This window comes from Saccostrea echinata, unplaced genomic scaffold (assembly GCF_033153115.1).
Source record: "Saccostrea echinata isolate AGI-Se365-2 ecotype Australia unplaced genomic scaffold, CSIRO_AGI_Sech_v1 ptg000063l, whole genome shotgun sequence".
In the NCBI taxonomy this organism is placed as follows: domain Eukaryota; kingdom Metazoa; phylum Mollusca; class Bivalvia; order Ostreida; family Ostreidae; genus Saccostrea; species Saccostrea echinata.
In genome coordinates this window covers 431,869-451,252 of record NW_026889812.1, presented here as the reverse complement: position 1 = coordinate 451,252, position 19,384 = coordinate 431,869, and the positions used below count along the sequence as shown (strand labels likewise).

The 19,384-nt window shown below is 34.5% G+C and overlaps 1 protein-coding gene across 1 annotated transcript; it reads left to right on the top strand.

Annotated features, from left to right (window-relative positions):
* The first annotated feature begins 220 nt into the window (after positions 1 to 220).
* Positions 221 to 17,689, top strand: LOC133175601 (paired amphipathic helix protein Sin3a-like). Its single transcript, XM_061310713.1, has 27 exons — positions 221 to 305; positions 1,217 to 1,264; positions 1,534 to 1,667; positions 1,892 to 2,033; positions 2,432 to 2,592; positions 3,304 to 3,499; positions 3,907 to 4,149; positions 4,558 to 4,644; positions 4,739 to 4,882; positions 7,323 to 7,475; positions 8,090 to 8,176; positions 8,605 to 8,723; positions 9,072 to 9,202; positions 9,661 to 9,758; positions 10,012 to 10,128; positions 10,482 to 10,639; positions 11,129 to 11,209; positions 11,853 to 12,036; positions 12,551 to 12,674; positions 12,998 to 13,102; positions 13,407 to 13,648; positions 13,853 to 14,036; positions 15,014 to 15,183; positions 15,782 to 15,964; positions 16,199 to 16,374; positions 16,818 to 17,034; positions 17,296 to 17,689. Exons 2-27 carry the CDS (start codon positions 1,256 to 1,258, stop codon positions 17,572 to 17,574), a joined length of 3,924 nt encoding a protein of 1,307 aa, XP_061166697.1. The 5' UTR covers positions 221 to 305; positions 1,217 to 1,255; the 3' UTR covers positions 17,575 to 17,689.
* Positions 17,690 to 19,384: the final 1,695 nt, after the last annotated feature.

Genomic DNA, 19,384 nt, shown 5'->3' with positions numbered 1-19,384 from the left:
GTAACTGTACAGCAACATGTAGGCTATCTCATAAAAAAAGGGTACAAACTGAGTAACAATTTCATTAGGCCCTACTATCTACCGACATTGAGATCCGCCTCTTTTTCTTTAGCGGAAGTCGAAGACAAAAAAATGCGTTGCCCTCCTTTTAAACTTCTGCAACGGCGATTTTCATTGGATGAAAATGGGAAAACCTTTCTGACATCACGATAGTGTAAAAATAGAAAAGTTTGTATTGATATTCGGAAGGGAATCCCAGAAGAACAATCCGACAAATATCGCAATCATCGGTGGTTAAAACGAAGGTAAGATATAATATATCTATTTTACACATTCATTGTAACATCTTTCTTCCATTATTTTATGCAATCATCACTTTTTCTCACAGAATCGTCATTTTCCCCTTGTCAAATATTTGTTGATTTTTACCAACCTATAGGTCGTCTTGTTGCCAAACAGTGGGCTGGAATTTCTCATTTTATGCCTTACCCACGTAACTATGTTTAATCATATATGTAAAAACAGATTCACAACCTTCATGAAAACGATATTTTCATCGTCTCGTGCCTTGTATGCTAAGATTTGAGGAGGACGTTAGAAAATTCTTGTGTTATGGTCTGTGGAAGGTAAAATGGACTCGCCCAAGCGGCTGTCTGCTTAAGCCTGGAACTTGCAGCGAGTTACATGTTTAAACTACCATTAGTGTAACAGTTAGACTGTGAAAAGGTATCAGTCGGTTTTATTCATCATAAAAATAATTCAATATGCCTTGATCTTTCTGTAAATTTGGTAGAATTTCAGGCAAAATCGAAATGTGTATCGGAACTCCTTGGTGTTAAGTTCCGAATGGCATGTTTTGAACTCCCCGATCTGTTTATTACAAATTTCTGCTTTTAATCTGGTTAACTTTTTCTCTTATTCATGCAGATTTTCAAATTTTGTCATTAGCTTAAGCACTGCACCATCTGTTTGTGTATTTATTACGATGGTTCGGAGGAAATTGGCAAACATGCCGAAGTCAAATTCAGCGGGAATAATGGCGACTATTTTGTGTACACTGGGATAGTCTAAGTTGCATGAAAGGGATGATAGGTTCCTATACATAAGTGCATGTCAAAGTTTGTCAGAAGTTTACTGTATATACACACTAGTTAACAAAACTATTTTTAAATTTAACTTGCACCTGACACTCACTGCATTTTTTTTTTAAATTCAGGATCAGCTCCTTTTTTCCTGCTGAAAATCTGGGCAGCTCATGAATACGGTAAAAGAAAAAAAAAACAAAACAACACCCCACACCAAAAAAAAAATAAAATTATATTTATTATATGTTACTTACTTTTCTTTTCCCTAAAATTTGCCTCTAAGCACATCTCTTTCAACATGTTCAATGAGTTTTGTTTTTGTTTAAATAAAACTCTGATGATCAAATTGTTTGATTTTCTAATAAAAAATATATTGTCAACATTTTGATTTATTGCTGTGTTAACATATTGGTCAAACATTTTACCTTGCATGTTGTGAATGTTACAGCAGCCCAGGAGAGTTCCCCAAGGGGAGTCACAGTATCCCAGAGTTATTGCCCCATCAGCTCAGCAGCGTTTTGACATACCAGTAGGAGCGGCGGAAAACTTGGCACAGATTCAGTTTCCTATGCACAGTTTCCCGTAAGTAATGGCAGTATCACCTATAATACTATATGCATTTTCAATAAAAAGAGCATTTTACACTGTTTCAGAATTTTTTTTTATTAGATGAAAGCATAATTAAATAATTTTTTAAACAAAAAAAAAATTACTCAAAGGTTTTGACAGAGAAATCAGTTATGTTTAAAAATAAATTGACTTAATATTCATAGGACTACACAGTCACATATTCTCTATATTCTCAGGACTACACAGTCACATGTTCATTCAACCGGAATGCATCACCAGCCAAATCCAGGATTGTCAGGTCACCACGGTCCACCTACAGGTCAAGGGTCATCCCAGCCCTCCATCCAACAGGCCCACTCTCAGGGACCACCCCCACAGGTATGCTATTTTGATCTTTCCTTTCGACTTGGTTAGAGTTCCTCCTCCTCTTCAAAGGGAGATAATTGTATAAATAATGACTTTCTTGCTTTCAATAATGGTTTTCTTCAAATTGAATCCTTGTGAAAGGGTGTGTGTGCTCTGTTTCAGGTTAATTTGGTATAGGCTAAATGGTTTCTATGCATTTTTTAAGGCCTATCTAGCCTAGGTTTAAGTTCTACCTACAGTGTTTTTCACACCTATTTTCATGCTTTCCTTTTCAGGTCCATTCGGCCCTGGTTACTGTTTTTCCTGTAGTCTTTTTCAAAACCATGTGGTTTAAGCTAAAGCTCTTCCTACAATCTTTTTCAGTGGCCAGCATTGAGTAAATTACATGTTTTTTGCACTTTCTGTTTCAGGCCCATTCTGCTACCACTCAGGGTCAGCAACAGCAGCAGTTCCAGAGACTGAAGGTTGAAGATGCATTGTCGTATCTCGACCAAGTCAAGCTGCAGTTTGGCAATCAGCCCCAGGTCTACAATGATTTTCTAGACATCATGAAAGAGTTCAAGTCACAAACGTGAGTACCTATTAACATAATCATGACATCCTTAATTAAATATACTGTCAAACCTTGTTATCTCAAACTCGTTGAGACCAAGAAAAGACTTGGAGCTATCAAGGGAAGATTCGAGATATATTGAGGGTAGGGCTGTCATGGTTCCAAAATTTTTCGGGTCGGGTCAGGTCTGTAAATTTTCGGTTCGGTTTCGGGTTTTTCGGGTCGGGTATTTACATCTATTTTAAACCTTAATTTCATGAATTTAACTTGAAAAATCTTTATTTGTTACATTAAATTTACATTGAAAACGTCTAGACATCGGTGACTTGGCCTACTATTAGTCACAACCTGACCATTCCTGCTCGTTTTGATAATTATCTAACACTTCCGTGACAAGTGTTTTGTCATGGAATGAAGTAAATTTCAGTTGTGACGTTTATTTATCACTGTTATCGTCATCATTTCTTTGATTTCGAAGCCATTTTTTGTATTAAACAGACTCTAATATATAAACCAGACCCGAACCGAAATCCGGAAAAATGGAACCGGAACCGAACCGAACAACTTGGACCGCGGTTCTCGGTTATTTCGGGTACTCGTGACAGCCCTAATTGAGGGTGAAATACATCCAGGAAAATTTTTGGGACTTCCAAATGGCTTAAACATATCATGGTATTAAAGATATCAATGTTTGAGATAAAGAAGTTCAACTGTACACATTTTTTTCAGAATTGACACCCCAGGAGTTATTAATCGAGTGTCCAACTTGTTCAAAGGCCACCCTGACCTGATTGTAGGCTTTAACACGTTCCTTCCCCCAGGGTATAAGATCGAGGTCCAGGCCAATGAAATCAGCGTTCACCAGCCAGGCCAGCAGACACTGTGTATCCCAACAAATACCCCAATCATGCTGCCATCAGCCACAGTAAGACTAAAAATAGAACTACATGTATCTGTAGAAAACCTCTCAGAAATTTACAAGTTCTAAAGTCTCGTTTTTCAGAAAAGACACAACACTTTGAGATACAGTGTTGAGATACAGTGTATGAATTCCTGACATAATGTCCAGGCCAGTCAGTAAGTTAGAAGTCTCTATCTAGTGGTTTGAGACTAGAATAACTTACATTGTACACCGGAATTTATGAATGAAAAGTGGTAGATATATGTATATTATTTTCCAGTATTCCAAGTATCTTATACACTTGAGAAACTTCATTTGTTAGCAATTGAAAAAAATATCAGAAATGGAAAAATGATCTATTGCATATAAGTTATTAGGTGTATAAATAATTTACACAAATTGTTAATGTAAATTTACTGTATTGTTTGTAGCCCATGCCAGGACATAAATTAGACATGTTCTCCATGCCCCAGAAGACAACCCCTCCCCCAGCCCACATGCCGAGTACTCCCACCCACGGGTCGTCCCACCACTCCTACCATCAGTCGCCTCACCGCGGGGGATCGGAGCAGATGGGGTCCACCAATCAGAGCCATCAACCCCAGCCTCAGCAGCCTCAGGCCGGGCAGCCTGTAGAATTCAATCACGCTATCAACTATGTCAACAAAATCAAGGTAAAAGACAGAATGATCACGTGTATTATTCAATAAGAAATGGAATGAATTATAGGCTCTTGTACATGTTAGCATTTGTGGCTTTTTTTTTTTTTACTCTTTCAAAGTGAGTTCAGTGTCCAAGGAAAGTGGGAATTTTGATGTGTAAAATGTTCAGATTTTGTTTTTTTAAAAGTTTTTCTTGCTTGAAACTTAATTGTGGAAAAAAGGAAATATTTGGGAAATATAACTGAATTTCATTTTGAGGAATGGATCATGTAACCAGACCCAAAGTGGCATAAAATTATTTTTGTTTGAAACTAAAGTTAGACAGTTCAATCTAGCTACCAAATATTGCTGTTAATCTATGGAACCATTATTAACAGTAATGTCCGTGTGTTTAGATTTTTGGTAATGTCTTTTTTACAGAATCGTTTCCAAGGCCAACCAGAGATCTATAAAGCGTTCCTGGAGATTCTACACACCTATCAGAAGGAACAACGGAACCTTAAAGAAGTATGTATCAGTGAATTGTGTATTTACAGCAGTCATTAATATAACTGTATTAATCATCATTTTGAGTGATCTCCCTTTTGTTATGTTTCTTTAGGGAATTGTCTCCCCTGGCTGTAAGCCCCTGACCGAGGCTGAGGTGTACTCACAGGTGGCCAAACTGTTCCAGAACCAGGAGGATCTACTGGCCGAGTTTGGTCAATTCCTGCCAGATGCCAATGGATCATCTTACGGAGGATATGTAAGTATTAAGGAAGATATGACATCTTAAAGGGGAAATGAGGTTCTTAGGGAGAGGTCTAATATAGACTGAGCCTGCTGCCCAATCCCTTTAATTTCTGTGAATAAAATATTGTTTAAATTAAATTTAAGTTCTTGGAAGTTTGAACACCTTAGGGGGGGTCATTATATGACAGACAAGTACTGGGGAGACGTGACGTGGAGATGTAACTACCGAGATTTGCATTTGTACAGGGTAGATTGCAGTGATTTTTCTACATTTTTTAAAAGGGGCCTGGGCCTTTACAATTGGGAAAAATCATCGACATTTGTGTAAAATTGGGAAAAATCAATAAGATTGAAATGAACCTTAAGGATACACCAAAGGTTTTTTTCAAGATTTTCAACAATTTTGAGATTTTTGGCCAAGAAAAAGAAGTTAATCACTGCTTTATAATGCATGTAAAATTCTTGGTAATTATGAAATAGTTTTCTAATTATTTAACAATTATGAAACATGAACACTACCACATGTGAATGTTCCGTTATTGAAGCTTCTGATTTGATCTGGGACTGCCTGCTCATGAAAGACGCAATAAATCACTGTGACCACTTGGGGAATTCTTCACTAGCCACACAGAGGTTATCAGTAATTAAACTACAGGGACTCTAGATTTAGAGAAAGAGATCTAACTGATCACTGATGACCAGAAAATAGGAGGTGGAGCTTAGCTCTTGCCATTTTGCCGGGAAATCTTTCTGATTCAGAATTGAACCTATTTTACTTAATTAAAAGCATCTAAATACAGAAAAGAACCTCCCATTCTTGTGAACATGCATAGGAAATATGGCTAAGTGACAGGTATCCAAAGCTGAATCTCCAAGGTGTCATATATTCCTAGCTTTGGCAGATTTTGTTGTGTAATGGGTTTTTGCCCTCTACTGTAAAGTAAGATCAGACAGTTTGTGGTATTATTTCAGAGGATTCAGCTCCCTTATTTATTGCCCAAATTCTCTGAAAATTGGATGAGTTGCTTCTCAAATGTGTGTTCACAAAACCGTGTCTCAGATTTTTGATATCTAGCTTAGTTTTGGAATTATTGAAGGAAATGTTAAATTAGGCTAATAAATTGGTAACATTGAAGGGCAAATGGCTGTAACTTCTGAATTAGAAGATTTATCAAAAATCTGAGATACAGTTTTTAAGTTCAATCTTTAATCTACCTTGAGGTAAAATGACCACTTTGAGGGGTTAAATACAAAAAAGTTGATTTATAAAATATTTATGCACTAAAATTTACATTAATATTTAAATAATTTTTAAATAAGTTATTAATTAAAGTTTAAATTAGGATAATTAAATAGTAAATTTAACAAGCTTTCAAATGATATATACTTTTATTATGTTATCTTTGATGATGAAAGAATTACATGCAAATTAAATTCTGGCATATCGAAACCTTTGGTGTATCCTTAATTGACAGGTAAAATAAAATATAAATATGTAAGTAAATGTAACATCATTTATTCAAAATATTTACTACAAAATAACAAATTAGACACAGTTCTACATTTTCAACTTTTTTTTTAATCTTTGAAAGTTGTCATTAGTCGTGACCGTCCTATATTCCTTTTTTTTTTTTTTTTTTTTTTTTTTTTTTTGCCATAATGGTAGACATAAGAAAAAATACTACTCATAATATCCATTGAAGATGATATAATCTGACATGATTTAAAACAAATCATTTTTCTTCTAGCTTTCTAAATCACCCTAATCATTGTCACAGTGCTGCAATTACCCTGCAATATTAGTTGCATCTGCCGGGTGTAGAAACAGTTTGATTTTCATGGAATCAGGGATGCTTGTTGTAGAACTACTAGTACTTGGATTTACAAATAAAGCTATGTTTCGCCTGTTCACATGCATCTTACACTTTCTTACGATGTATTTAGTTTGACGTTTGACATGATCCATGTGTTTTTCTATGTCTTGTAAACGCACAAAATGATCTGCTGTATTTCACTATTATTTTAAGAGTATGAATGACGGAGAGCAATAGCGTTCCAATTTAGATAAGTCGTACATAAAAAATTTAATGTAACAAAATCAATAACGGTTTTTCTGGGGGGAAAAAGCAACTGAAATTGGGAAAAAATCGGTAATTTTTGATAGGGGAAAGGGCCGATATTCGGACCTAAATTGGGTGTAGAAAAATCACTGGATTGTGTGGAAAATCTTTATAGAGTAAAACCTTGATAACTGAATTTACTTTTGTCTGCATCCATTGAAGGATACAAATGGTCAGTCTCTGTACTATAATACTAGATACTGTTATTACTGAACATACATATTACCCATCTAAGTCAATTTTAGCACATGCCTGAATGTTAAACTCAGATGATTGAAATTCATCTCACACATTTTACCTGGTTTAATATTTTGAAGACTTTTTGTTTTACAGCTAAACATGTTACAGACTGACAGCTCATCCCTGGGGGTCAGAAATGACCACTCCTCCACTGTCAAAAAACCCTCCCTAGGCAACAAAAGTCAGATGGGGAAGAGCGGAAATCAACACAGAAGACCCTCTGGTGGGCCACAACCTCCACAGAAGGTTAGTATTGTCAGATAGTCTAATTCACAAGGTCTGAAACCACCCCTACAGAGAGTTGGTGTTGGTGAGCCATAGAAAGGTGGTTTTGTTGGAAAGTTGATGAGCAAAGTCTGAAGACAAGGATTGAATGAATTAAATACTTCTCAGGGAAGGAGGGGAGAGAGAGCAGAACCCCCACATATGTGGAATGCTAGAGAGTCAATTGAGGAACAGGAGCTGAACTCAAGTATAGTTCAGATTAGATACAGTTGAACCCTATTCTTGAAAAACTTTGAGATATGAATGTTTGAGATAATGAAGTTGAAACTCAAATGAAATGGGGTCAATGCCCCTTCCCTGATATTCCACATATTGATTTTAATTTTAACTTGTCATACCTGGAGAGAAATATCATAGCCAGTTAACATGGACAGAAGAGAGGTCTGTGTATAAATGTAAAGTTAAGATTAAATACATTCCAAAGTTAACATGCAAAAAAAATTTTATTGACAATTTGATGTTTCAGATTGGAATTTTTATGAGGCTGCATTGTTTTCATTTGAGCAAGAGGATTTGAGGACCAATATGATACCTTATTTGATACAAGTCTTTATTGTTGAATTTTTTTTTTTCAGAAACAGAGAACGGGAACCTTAAAAGACATCTCACTTGCTGAGGCCGGAAGATATGGAACATTGAATGAGTTTGCCTTCTTTGACAAAGTGAGTGATTTGTAAAAATCAGAGCCATGTTTTTTAGTTTTCAAAAGAATTGTTTATTTTAGATTTATGAGAAAATCAAACTAAGAAACTTTTGTAGCTTTTTTTTTAATGGAGGGGGATATTTTGAATATTATCTGGGGAAAAATGTACATACTTACCAATAAAAACTTTTAGTAAGATTATTTTAAAAAAAAAAAAAAAAAAAAAAAAGAGATGTATTTCCTTCATGCATGTATAAAAGTTTTTGCGAAAATTAAGTTAAAAAAAAAAGAACAAAATGAATGGTATTGTTAATGCATTTACTATTAGATCATTTAGATATTAATTAAAGGGTCAAACTTTCTGAAATTCTTACAATTTTTTCAAAGGACTTTAGAAGAAAAAATGCAAGTTTTTTTTTCATACTAATTTTACGATGTATGTTTCAGGTGAGGAAGTTCCTGAAACACCCTGAGGTTTACGAGAATTTCTTGCGATGTCTGGTTCTATTTAACCAGGAAGTGATTTCAAGAACCGAACTGGTTCAGCTTGTCCAGACTTTTTTACAGTGAGTTCCTGGTTCCAGTTTTATATTCTGATTCATGCATACAATGTATATACAGTATACCTAGGAATTTTTTAAAATGAAATCATGATATTCATGTTAATAGTCCATTATCTTTGTTTTAACTGAAATTATAGAAGTAGAATTCTTTTATACAATATTACTAGAAAAAAAATCTTTACACTTAAATGTTTTTATGCAGAAAACAAGCTTAAAAAAACTGTTATTTCTTTTACACATAGTTCTAGAGGAAGGTAGTTTGTAAAAGCAGTTATTTATGATCATCTTTCTTTGGAAAAAAAAAATCATTTCCATGCCTTATTTGTTAAGCACACTGTTTTTGTTTTGCAGGAGATCCCCAGAGTTGTACAAGTGGTTCAAGGATTTCCTAGGATACAAGGAGTCAGGTGGCACCACTGAGGCGGTACCTCAAGGTGCCCTTGGGAAGGAGAGGGTCAGCGGGGAGCTTGCAATGGAAATAGGTCAGTATTTGTGACAGTGTTATCCTCAATTTAAAATAAACTGTACTGTTATTATCGCCATTTAGGTCAGTGTTTCTGTTGGTGATGTTATTCTCAGTATTGAAATAGCTACTCTGTTGATGCTTATAGATACATTATATAAAGCCAAAACTGTTACACATAAAGTTTCTTATCTATGTTATATAAACACAAAAAGGTACATGGTTATGAGTAATATGAATTTCAACTTTACCTTGATTTATATTTGTAAGAAAATAAATAGTTTTTTTTTTTCTTTTTGGTCTTGCTGTTTGATGGATTTTTTTCTGAACTTTATATAAAAGTCGTGAAATAAATGTTAGTCCCTACATATTTGTATGAAAACAAGACTTTTTAGTTTCAGCGTCATTTTCAATACTGGCAAGTAATTTTTTACTGTAGAGAAGTTTGATATTATTATGATATCCCCACTGTTTCAGACTATGCCACTTGTAAGAGATACGGAGCCAGCTATAGAGCACTGCCCAAGTCCTACCCTCAGCCTAAGTGTTCAGGACGAACCCCGCTGTGTAGAGAGGTAACTAACAGTTGTCCTTGATATTTTGAGATTTGGAAATTAGTGTTGGGAATGAAATTAAAATATTGTGGTTCTGTTTTAACACACAAAGTTCTAGAAATATTGCATACTTGCAAAAATTACTTATTTTCTGTAATATAATATGTGTATTTTAATATTATCTGTTTTACTTCCCCCCACCCTATCTCTTGCACATGTACTTTCATAATGTAAAATGTCACTGACATTACATAAGCTTTGTTTACCTTTGAAGGTATTGAATGACACCTGGGTCTCTTTCCCCTCCTGGTCGGAGGATTCCACGTTTGTCACATCACGGAAAACGCAGTATGAGGAACACATATACCGCTGTGAGGATGAAAGGTTTGAGGTAGGTTTTGAGCTGCTTTAAGGTTCAGTTAACCATTTAAGCCAGTCCTTTGGATGAGATCCATATCCTTCAAACCAAGGTCCCATGTTGCAGTAGATGTTAACAAAAAAAGTCCCTCACTGCTCAGTGACCATACACCTAAGTGCCGAGTATAGGATACATTTGCAGCCTTCCGCTGGCAACAAGAAGACTAAAAAAGTACTCCAATGAAAAAAAAGCAGACAGGTCATGTGAAAAATGTTGCTTTTTGGCTCTTAAATTGTCCACTTCTCTAAAGGATTCCTCATTAATAGTCAGTTTGAAATTGAAAATAATGTAAATGAATATTGACTCTGAAATAACATCTATTTCAGCTTGATGTTGTCGTAGAGACAAATCTGGCCACTATCCGTTGCCTGGAAGCGGTACAAAAGAAAATGAGTCGAATGAGCTCAGAGGAAGCAGCTAAATTCCGATTGGACAACTCCCTGGGCGGGTCATCTGATGTTCTTCAAAGGAAATCCATACAGAGGTTAGGGAGGAGTGACTGTGTGTGTGGAAGGGGGTGGGGGATTTTTAAGCTCTCAAATTTCTGAAAATTTATCTCATTCCAAAGGTAACACGTGTATATTTTTGTACACTGAGTAGATTTGTAGGAATAAGAAATTTTGAAGGATAAATTTCTGACCTGTACAAATTTAAAGATTTGTAGTGTAGCACATTGTGGAGAAACTGCACAATTTAGCAACTGCAATGTTTAATTTTATAATATGCAATAAAGTTTTCAATGAATTTAATGGGATTAGAATATGTTTAATATTGTAGTAAAATAAATAGAAGAGGAACTTTTTGTTTGATGGTTAATTATTGTGATAATGTAAGAGAGAGAGAGAGAGAGAGTTCACGAAAGAGAGAGCAGATACCTTAAAACAGTGTACAGTTCTTAAAATAAGGATTTTGGGATCTACATGTACAAGGGTATTCATAACAGTCATGTTTAATGAACATGTGTATATTGTAGAATCTATGGTGACAAAGCTCCAGATATTATTGATGGTCTGAAGAAGAACCCTGTTGTAGCCGTACCACTAGTGCTGAGGAGGTAAGTAAAGACGGAAGAGGCTGTCACCTATTATATATTTTTATTCAAGGCCATCAATCTCGTCTGATTTGGGTCTGATAAGCAGACCCTTCCTAATTGGGAAACCCCCCCCCCAAAATTCCCAGTTAACTTATTTAGAAATTCCCAATATCAGAAATTGTTAATTGTGTTCATATGAAAAATTAAATCCTGTTAGTTTAAAACCTAATTGATCTTACTCTGTTGTTTTTGTCTTTACCTTAGAACAATCAATTCATGTTTTAATGGTTTTATAAAATTATATTGTATAAAAGTAAAAATTTCCAATTTGACCCAAAACATCGATAATTTTGCCAATCTGGTGAGACCCAGACCATGTACCAAAAAAGGGCATTGACAGCCCCGTTATTCTAAATTTTAGACGCAAAATATTTTATAAATGAAGGAGGGAGATCACGTTCTATGCATCTCCTTGTGTAACCAGCAGCAAACCAGACTAATGTCGATATCTTTGTTGGGAACCTGCCAATTTGAACCAATTAATACACAGCTTGTCAGAAATTAATTCACAGCTTGTCAGGAAAAAAAGACAACAGAGTACCTGTATTACATTGAATTCTATACTTATAATATGTTATAAAACAATTTATGTTTGAAATTTTAGGTTGAAGGCCAAAGAGGAAGAATGGCGTGAAGCCCAGAGGAACTTCAACAAGATTTGGAGAGAGCAGAATGAGAAATATTATCTCAAGTCACTGGACCATCAGGGGATTAACTTCAAACAGAATGATGTCAAGGCCATCCGATCTAAAGGACTGCTCAATGAGATAGAGACTATATATGATGAGGTGGGTCAAAGGTTGTATTGAGGTGAAAGGTCAAAGTTAGGATAACCTGAATCTGCTCTGTATTGATTTTGGTAATGGACAATTGCAAACTTGTGATTATGAAATAGGTTTGAGACTTTGTCATTGTGTCTTAATTTATATCCATAGAAGATGCAGACGGACAAGTTTTGTCAGAAATGGTATTTGTTCATGTGCACTGTAATACTAGAATTGAGGAAGAAAACACTAGGTTCTTTGATAACTAAAGATTTCTGATAAAAGTCTCCTTTTAAGATTTCTCTGTCCTTAGATTAATTTTCTTTAGTCATTTGAGAAGGAAAATTAAGTTTCATAATGATTAATTATTGATTGATCCATCCTCCCCACCCTCCAAAAATATTTATTCATTTTGTAAGGTCCAGTTATTTCAATGCTACACTTTTCATAGATTTGACCTGCACACCAATCTGGAAAGAAATATAGTAATTAGTAACAAATTGTATTAACAATATTTGTTCAATATTTTGTATAACAGCGGTCAGAACAGGAAACAGAGAGTGCTGAAGCATTTAACCCCCATCTGAGTTATGTGTATAAGGACCGATCTGTCATTGAGGATGCGGCCTCCCTCATTCTACATCACATGAAGAGACAAGCTGGTCAGTTACATGTATTATATTACAATTACATTATTTAGCTTGACTATTTTTTATTTTGTAAATTACATAAACAAAAGCTGAAAAAATAAGATTACTTGTCATATATCAAGTAAATCTACAAGAAAAGTGAGATATCAAAACTTTTTCCAGAGAAGAGAGAGAAAAAAAGATTTTACATATTAAAAGTTCATTTGAAAGTGTTATTCCAACAATGTTTTGAGAGAGGAGATCTAGAAAATTTTGCTGATTTTTATGAGCTTGAGAGCAATTGATATAAAATACATGTAATGATATTAAAATAAATCAATATTTTTAAATTGTAGGAATTCACAAAGATGACAAACACAAGATCAAGCTGTTGTTACGTCAGCTGATACCAGATCTGTTCTTCATGCCGCGACAGGAAATGAGTGACGACGAGGAAGAAGGTACAGGGAGATAACTCTTAGTCATTCTGAAAGTATCCACTAGATACACAGTTAATTGTTGTTAGTGCTTCTCAATGCATTTATCTCAAATATTTACAATAGGCATGTATGTAGAAATGAAAAATCAACTTTTTTGGTAAAATTTCAGTATTTAAATTTCTCAGAATCATAATCTACTTATTACTTATAATTATTAGTATTAATTTTCTTTGGGTATAAATATGAACATTTAACTATTTTATTACCAGTTTTTAATGAAATTTTCAGCAAACTTTACCAATGGAGTGTACATGTTATATTGTAGATGACATGGATGTTGATGATGCAGACAAGGAAATGCCAAAAGCAGAGGAAAAGAAAGAATCGGAAAAGGACAAATCTTCAAGTTCAGGGAAAAACGGAAAGGAGAGTGAGGAAGTGAAGATCAAGGAGGAAAAGTTGGACCCCGAGATTAAAATGGAGGAGGGGGATGAGAGTAAGTCTGCTGACTCGGCTGTTGTCAATGGCGACCAGGAGGAAAACACTAACGATGATGATATGGAGGATGTAAGAGTATATGATTTTTTAGAAAAATTTAAAATTAATTAATTTACATGTATAAACATGTATAAGAATGTTTTCTTTTGTAAGATTTTACTGTTCAATTTCTGTAATGTTATAGTTTGTGTTTAAACAGTTTCTGTTCTGATTAATACAAATACACATAGTTGCAACTTTTTTCTTAAACCTGACTTTGTTGTAAATTTGCAGGATGACATCTATTCCCTGTTCTTTGTCAACAATAACTGGTATCTGTTTTTCCGCTTACACCAAATTCTGTGTGAACGCCTGTACAAGATATACACATATTCTGTTAAAATCGCAGCTGAGGAGGCGCAGTGTCGAAAAGACCGAAAGGAATCCACTGCAGTAGCCCTCAGACTCAAAGCCCCAAGTAAGAAAAATTAAAGGGACATTGTAAAATGAAGTTGTTATACATTTTGTCTGTTATTAATGCATGCACAGTCAAACCTTTCTACCTAGAACAAAATGAAACTGTCAGAAATTTGAGATATTGAAGGGTTAGAGATTTGAAGGTTGAAATTTGAATTAGTTATGAAATCAGGATATTTGATTCACTTGACAATATTGGTGATATTGGACATGGTGGTGGTCCAGGTGTCAAAGATCAATAATATATTGCTATTAAGGTGGAATGATCCTTAGCAAAGATAGAGATAGCCCTAAGAATTAATAAATCACTGCTTCCTTTAAAAGTATTTTATTTTCAGCAGTGATGTGTTCCAAATTCTGCCCCGTATGGTATACAAAATATGCTTGATTACAGAGCTCCGAGTTTGCGACCAAAAAATTAATTTGGGGACTACAAATTAAAACTGACTCGCATTTTTGCGACCAAGAAAATTTGACCTGGCGAGTTTTCATTTCTATAATCAGAAATAAGATTTATTTTTTTCTAAGATTCTATATCAAGAAAATGACATTATACATGTACATACATTTATATGAGTGTTTGTTCCTTGCTGTTATAATATATTAAATGCTTTATTCACAAAATGTTTTCACCATGGCGAGTGAAAAATTTGTGGATGGCAACCAGAAAATCTGAAATGGTGACCAAAATTTTTTTTAGGTCACCATTTATCGCCCTAATAGTATGTGTGACTTGGAGCACTGTTGAATTTCAGTTTTATATCAAACTTTTTCAAAAATTGTTATACTTATAGAAAATTCCTAGTTAGTTTAGCAAAAGGTTGTCCACACTTTTCATGAAACCCTTTTACAATAATATACATGAATTTACAATTATGACATCATTTATAAAGCCTTTAGTCTTCCTCTTATTGCATTGAATGTATTAATTTGCAATGGTTGCCAAGACAATTGTTTTGATTTTTGCTATGGTTACAGGTGAGATTGAGCCTGAGGAGTACTATCCTTACTTCCTGGAGATGGTGAAGAGTTTGCTTGATGGGAATCTGGAATCCACACAGTATGAGGACCAGCTAAGAGAGATGTACGGTATTCATGCTTACATTGCCTTCACCATGGAGAAGTTGGTACAGAACCTTGTCAGACAGGTGAGGAAATGATGGTTTTAATTTGGAAACCTGAGTCTGTATTCTTGTATAATTTACTTTTTTTGTTGTTTATTAGTCATTTCCATGAACAGCTTGATCAAACAAATTTTTCTCCTACAAGAATTAAAGTTTGAACACTTAGAAATGACTCATAAAAAAATGAAAGATTAAGTGTTTTTTTGTGAGTCATTTCTATCATGTATAAGCCCATCTAAAGACTATGTTATGGCATTCATGTCCATCTGTCCTTCTGTCTGTTGACTTTTTCGTATCCGGCTCACAACTTAAATACTATTAGGCATTATCAAATATTGTCAGCTGCACCACAGGAGATGTATGTGCATCAAACATTATAAGGAATGGAAAAATCTTTGAAATCTTTGTGTCAAGGTTGACATGATTTTCTAGAGTGATATGCACTCTAAACTTTTTATAATAATTAAACAGTATTTGATGGGCATATCACGCTGTAGTGGGGCACTTTATTTCAAATAAAATAACATAAATCAAAAGAATTCCAGTAGTCGAAAATAAATGTATTTACTTGCTTTACTAAGATAGGATTGTTGAATAATAGTATCACTGTTTGTTTTTGTAGATGCAGCATATTGTCCAGGATGAGGTTTGTGTTAAGATCACTGCACTGTTCCAGGAGGAACGCAAGAACAATGCCACAGGTGGACGGGTAGCCACTGTCCACCAGCGGTCAGCCAAGGAGAGCGCCTACCAGAAGAAAGCCGAACAGTGTCTCAGCGAGGAAAACTGCTTCAAAGTTGTCATTGTAAGTAAGAGGGAAGGGGAAAACGAGCATTTCAACATAGATCTAAATACCGTTGGTTTTGAAAATCTGCAAGAGCATGGAATGGACATATTTTAGGTTGTATTTCAGGGATGTCTACTTGTTTGATTTAGGATTGCAATGTTTAGGCAAAATGTTTCTACTAATAAGCAAGACAAATAACCTCCACTCATAATCTGTATGTTTATAGTATTTTAAAATCTTTATTTTCAACAGTTCAAGAAAGAGTGTAAGTTGACCTTTGAACTCCTGGACACTGATCACGAGCAGTCTGATGATCCAATAGAAGTAGAGCGTTGGTCTGAGTATGTAGAGAAATATGTCTCCAAGGACGACACAGTGTCGGAAGACCTGAAGGAACACCTTAATCGCAAACCTGTTTTCCTTCCCAGGTAATTTGTATTCTTATCTTAAGGTCATATTTTTCAAAAGAGTTAAGGTTACTGAGCAAGAAAATTTTTTAAATTGTGTCTGCAACATTGTTACTGTGGATTAGAATGGACTCAGACAAGGTTGTTGATGATGACTTCAAAGTTGGATTCAGATGTAAATATGGAGGTCATTATGACTGGAAGGTGTAAAATGATCTAGTTTGTCTTGTCCAGGCGATTTGTCTTGTTACCCAGTTAGTACATATATGTAACACTGATATTTTTATTCATTGAAGAGGCAAGTGGGAGTTAAGATTGATGAAACCTGCTCAGTTATTTCCATTTCAAAACTATCAGCTCTGTTAAATGGCACATTTGTTGGGGTCTAGCTTTTATATAACCTGAGAACTATGTATTGGACACATACATGTAGGATCTTTAATATCTTAAATTGTCTGCTATAGGAATGTGAGACAGTGGCGACTTCACCAGAAGAATCAGAAATCTCGGTCGGACACAGAGACGGAGGAAATCCCCGGGTCACCCAAGCAGTCTACGGAGGACATGGATATTCTGGACAATACAGAGTGTAAATTTAACGTCAACTCATTCAAAATAGTGTACGTCGTCAACAGCGAGTACTATTTGTACAAACGTACAGCACTCACCAAGGCAAGGGAGGTAAGTGTACAAAAGTAATGAACCGTTTTAAAATTCTATATTGTTTGTCAGCCCTTACAGTTAGTAAGCTATTCTGATACAAGTTGGCATCATTCTGTCTGTCTGTATTTTTCTCTCCTAAAATTGTAGTTGTGATTGACCTCTAATGATAGTTGACATCATTTTGTAATAACCATAATATACAAAATATTTTGATAACTTTATATCACACATTTTCAGTTACTATATGTTTTTCAAAGATTTAATTTTTGATCATTACAGTCACACAAGAGAGTGTCCCTAAAGCTCCATGACAAATTCACCATGTGGATAAATCGCTGGCGGGAGGAAAATCTGACGGAGAATCAAAAGACGGCTTGTGAGGATTGGCTGATGGGACATACTGAGGATCTGGTGGCGTGTACCACCACGAAGGAATCTTGCGGTACCGAAGATGCCACACCCTACTTCACCTTTAACAAATACAAGGTGGAGTATGAATACGAGACCAAAAGTGAGGCAGGGGAACCAGCTGAGCCAGTTAAAGAGGCCACTAATTAAGGAGGTTACTAATGAATCTATCGATAACAACCGAAATTTCAGCAAGTACTTGCTTAATATTATCTAAAGTTAACTATAAGAGAAAACGGGACTGATGCATTTAAAGAAAGTAGATTGGATGCATTTAAATAAATCTCTTTTTACAGACATTGTATGATGTATTTAAAGGGGTAATGCATTCAACCAATCGTCATTATTTACATAGGTTGACACTTTCAAACAATGATGAATTTCATTTCTTAAAGGTTGCATGTCATTTGATCATGGGAATTTTTATAATTAATTTACACAACCCTGTACATTTCATGACAACATGCAGGAATGAAAATTGCAGTCTGATTGATTATATGTAAATGTACCAAAAACAAGAGATTTAATATATGATCTTAAAAATGAAGTTGTAAATAAGATTTTCAGTGTATATATTTCTGTGTTAAATGGAAGAATCCTGTAGGTATATGTAATTTTTTTAATTCAGGAATGTAAATTGATTACTTAGAGAAATACCTAATCACTTAGTAAAGTTTGTTTGTAATTGTGATCATAAGAGGACTGAGTTATACATCATGTTTGTTGTATATTTTTATTACGCTACATCTATGAGGCCATCTATCATATACTCCATGTTTTCGGGTTTAAGTTAAAAATATCTAAATCTCTTAAAATGCATGCAGTCTGTATATTGTTACATCATCTGTTACAGTGACACAGCATTACAAATTTGATTACATTTAATAATGTAACATTTTATATTATTAAGTCAGCATTTCCTCTGACTTTGCATATTGCATAGACACATTGTATATTTATTCATGTTACATGTGTGTGATCATATTTTGAGAAGATTCGCTATATGCAGAATCAAAATTTTGTTTCTGCCCACATATTTACGAGGTATGTATAAAGCATTAAATCAGAGCCCTATTCACGACTGCAAAAAATGTATAATTCATCTTTTAAAATTCAAAACAGGTAAAATTTTTCTCCATAAAGGTGTGCTTATATGATCTGCAAATTTTTATTTTCACTGTTAATTATTTTTAATCATTTTTCACATGGTTTCTGTAAAGTTAAATCTTCAATTTGTGAATAGAGACTTCATGACAATTACATTATTACATGTAATGCCTGGGACTGTAATTTTATGACTGGGATATGACATATACCTCTTATTATTGTAAAATAATTGCCTGTAAATAGTCATAAACCTCAGAATTACAATGTAGATTGTAAGAAATGCAACTTGTAAGTCTGTAGTATTACATTTTTATTACATATTGCAATGTAATACGTGTGTCATTGAATTTTCCATACTGGTCAGATTGTAAAAGTAATGTTATTATATATTACAATTATTATTAATTACATTGTAACATTTCTGTACATGAATTTCTCTTTTGGTCAAACTGATGCTGCCTTCTCATCTACCTTAACTTGGTCATCTACATTCACTTTGTTTGTCATCTACTTTCACTTTGTGTATGTTTAGTGTAGAAAAAGTGTATTAATTAAAAGTAATAAGTCCAAAATTGTTGTCTTCTTATGTGCTTTCATTTTAAGCCATTCTGATGAAAATAGCTGAGTGTTATTTCAGGTATGTTCCCAAAACAAAGTTTTGGAATATATTGTTTTTACTTTCTTTTCTAAAATTTCATCTCCAGTACTTTTTTGTTCAGTGTTTTGGGAAACTACTCATCTAATTGACATTAGGGTTTTAGGGTTAACAGTCATGCGGAACAAAGGTCATTAAGCGCTCACGTGATGACTGGTATAATTGAAACAACAATTACTTTGCTATATTTTTATGATA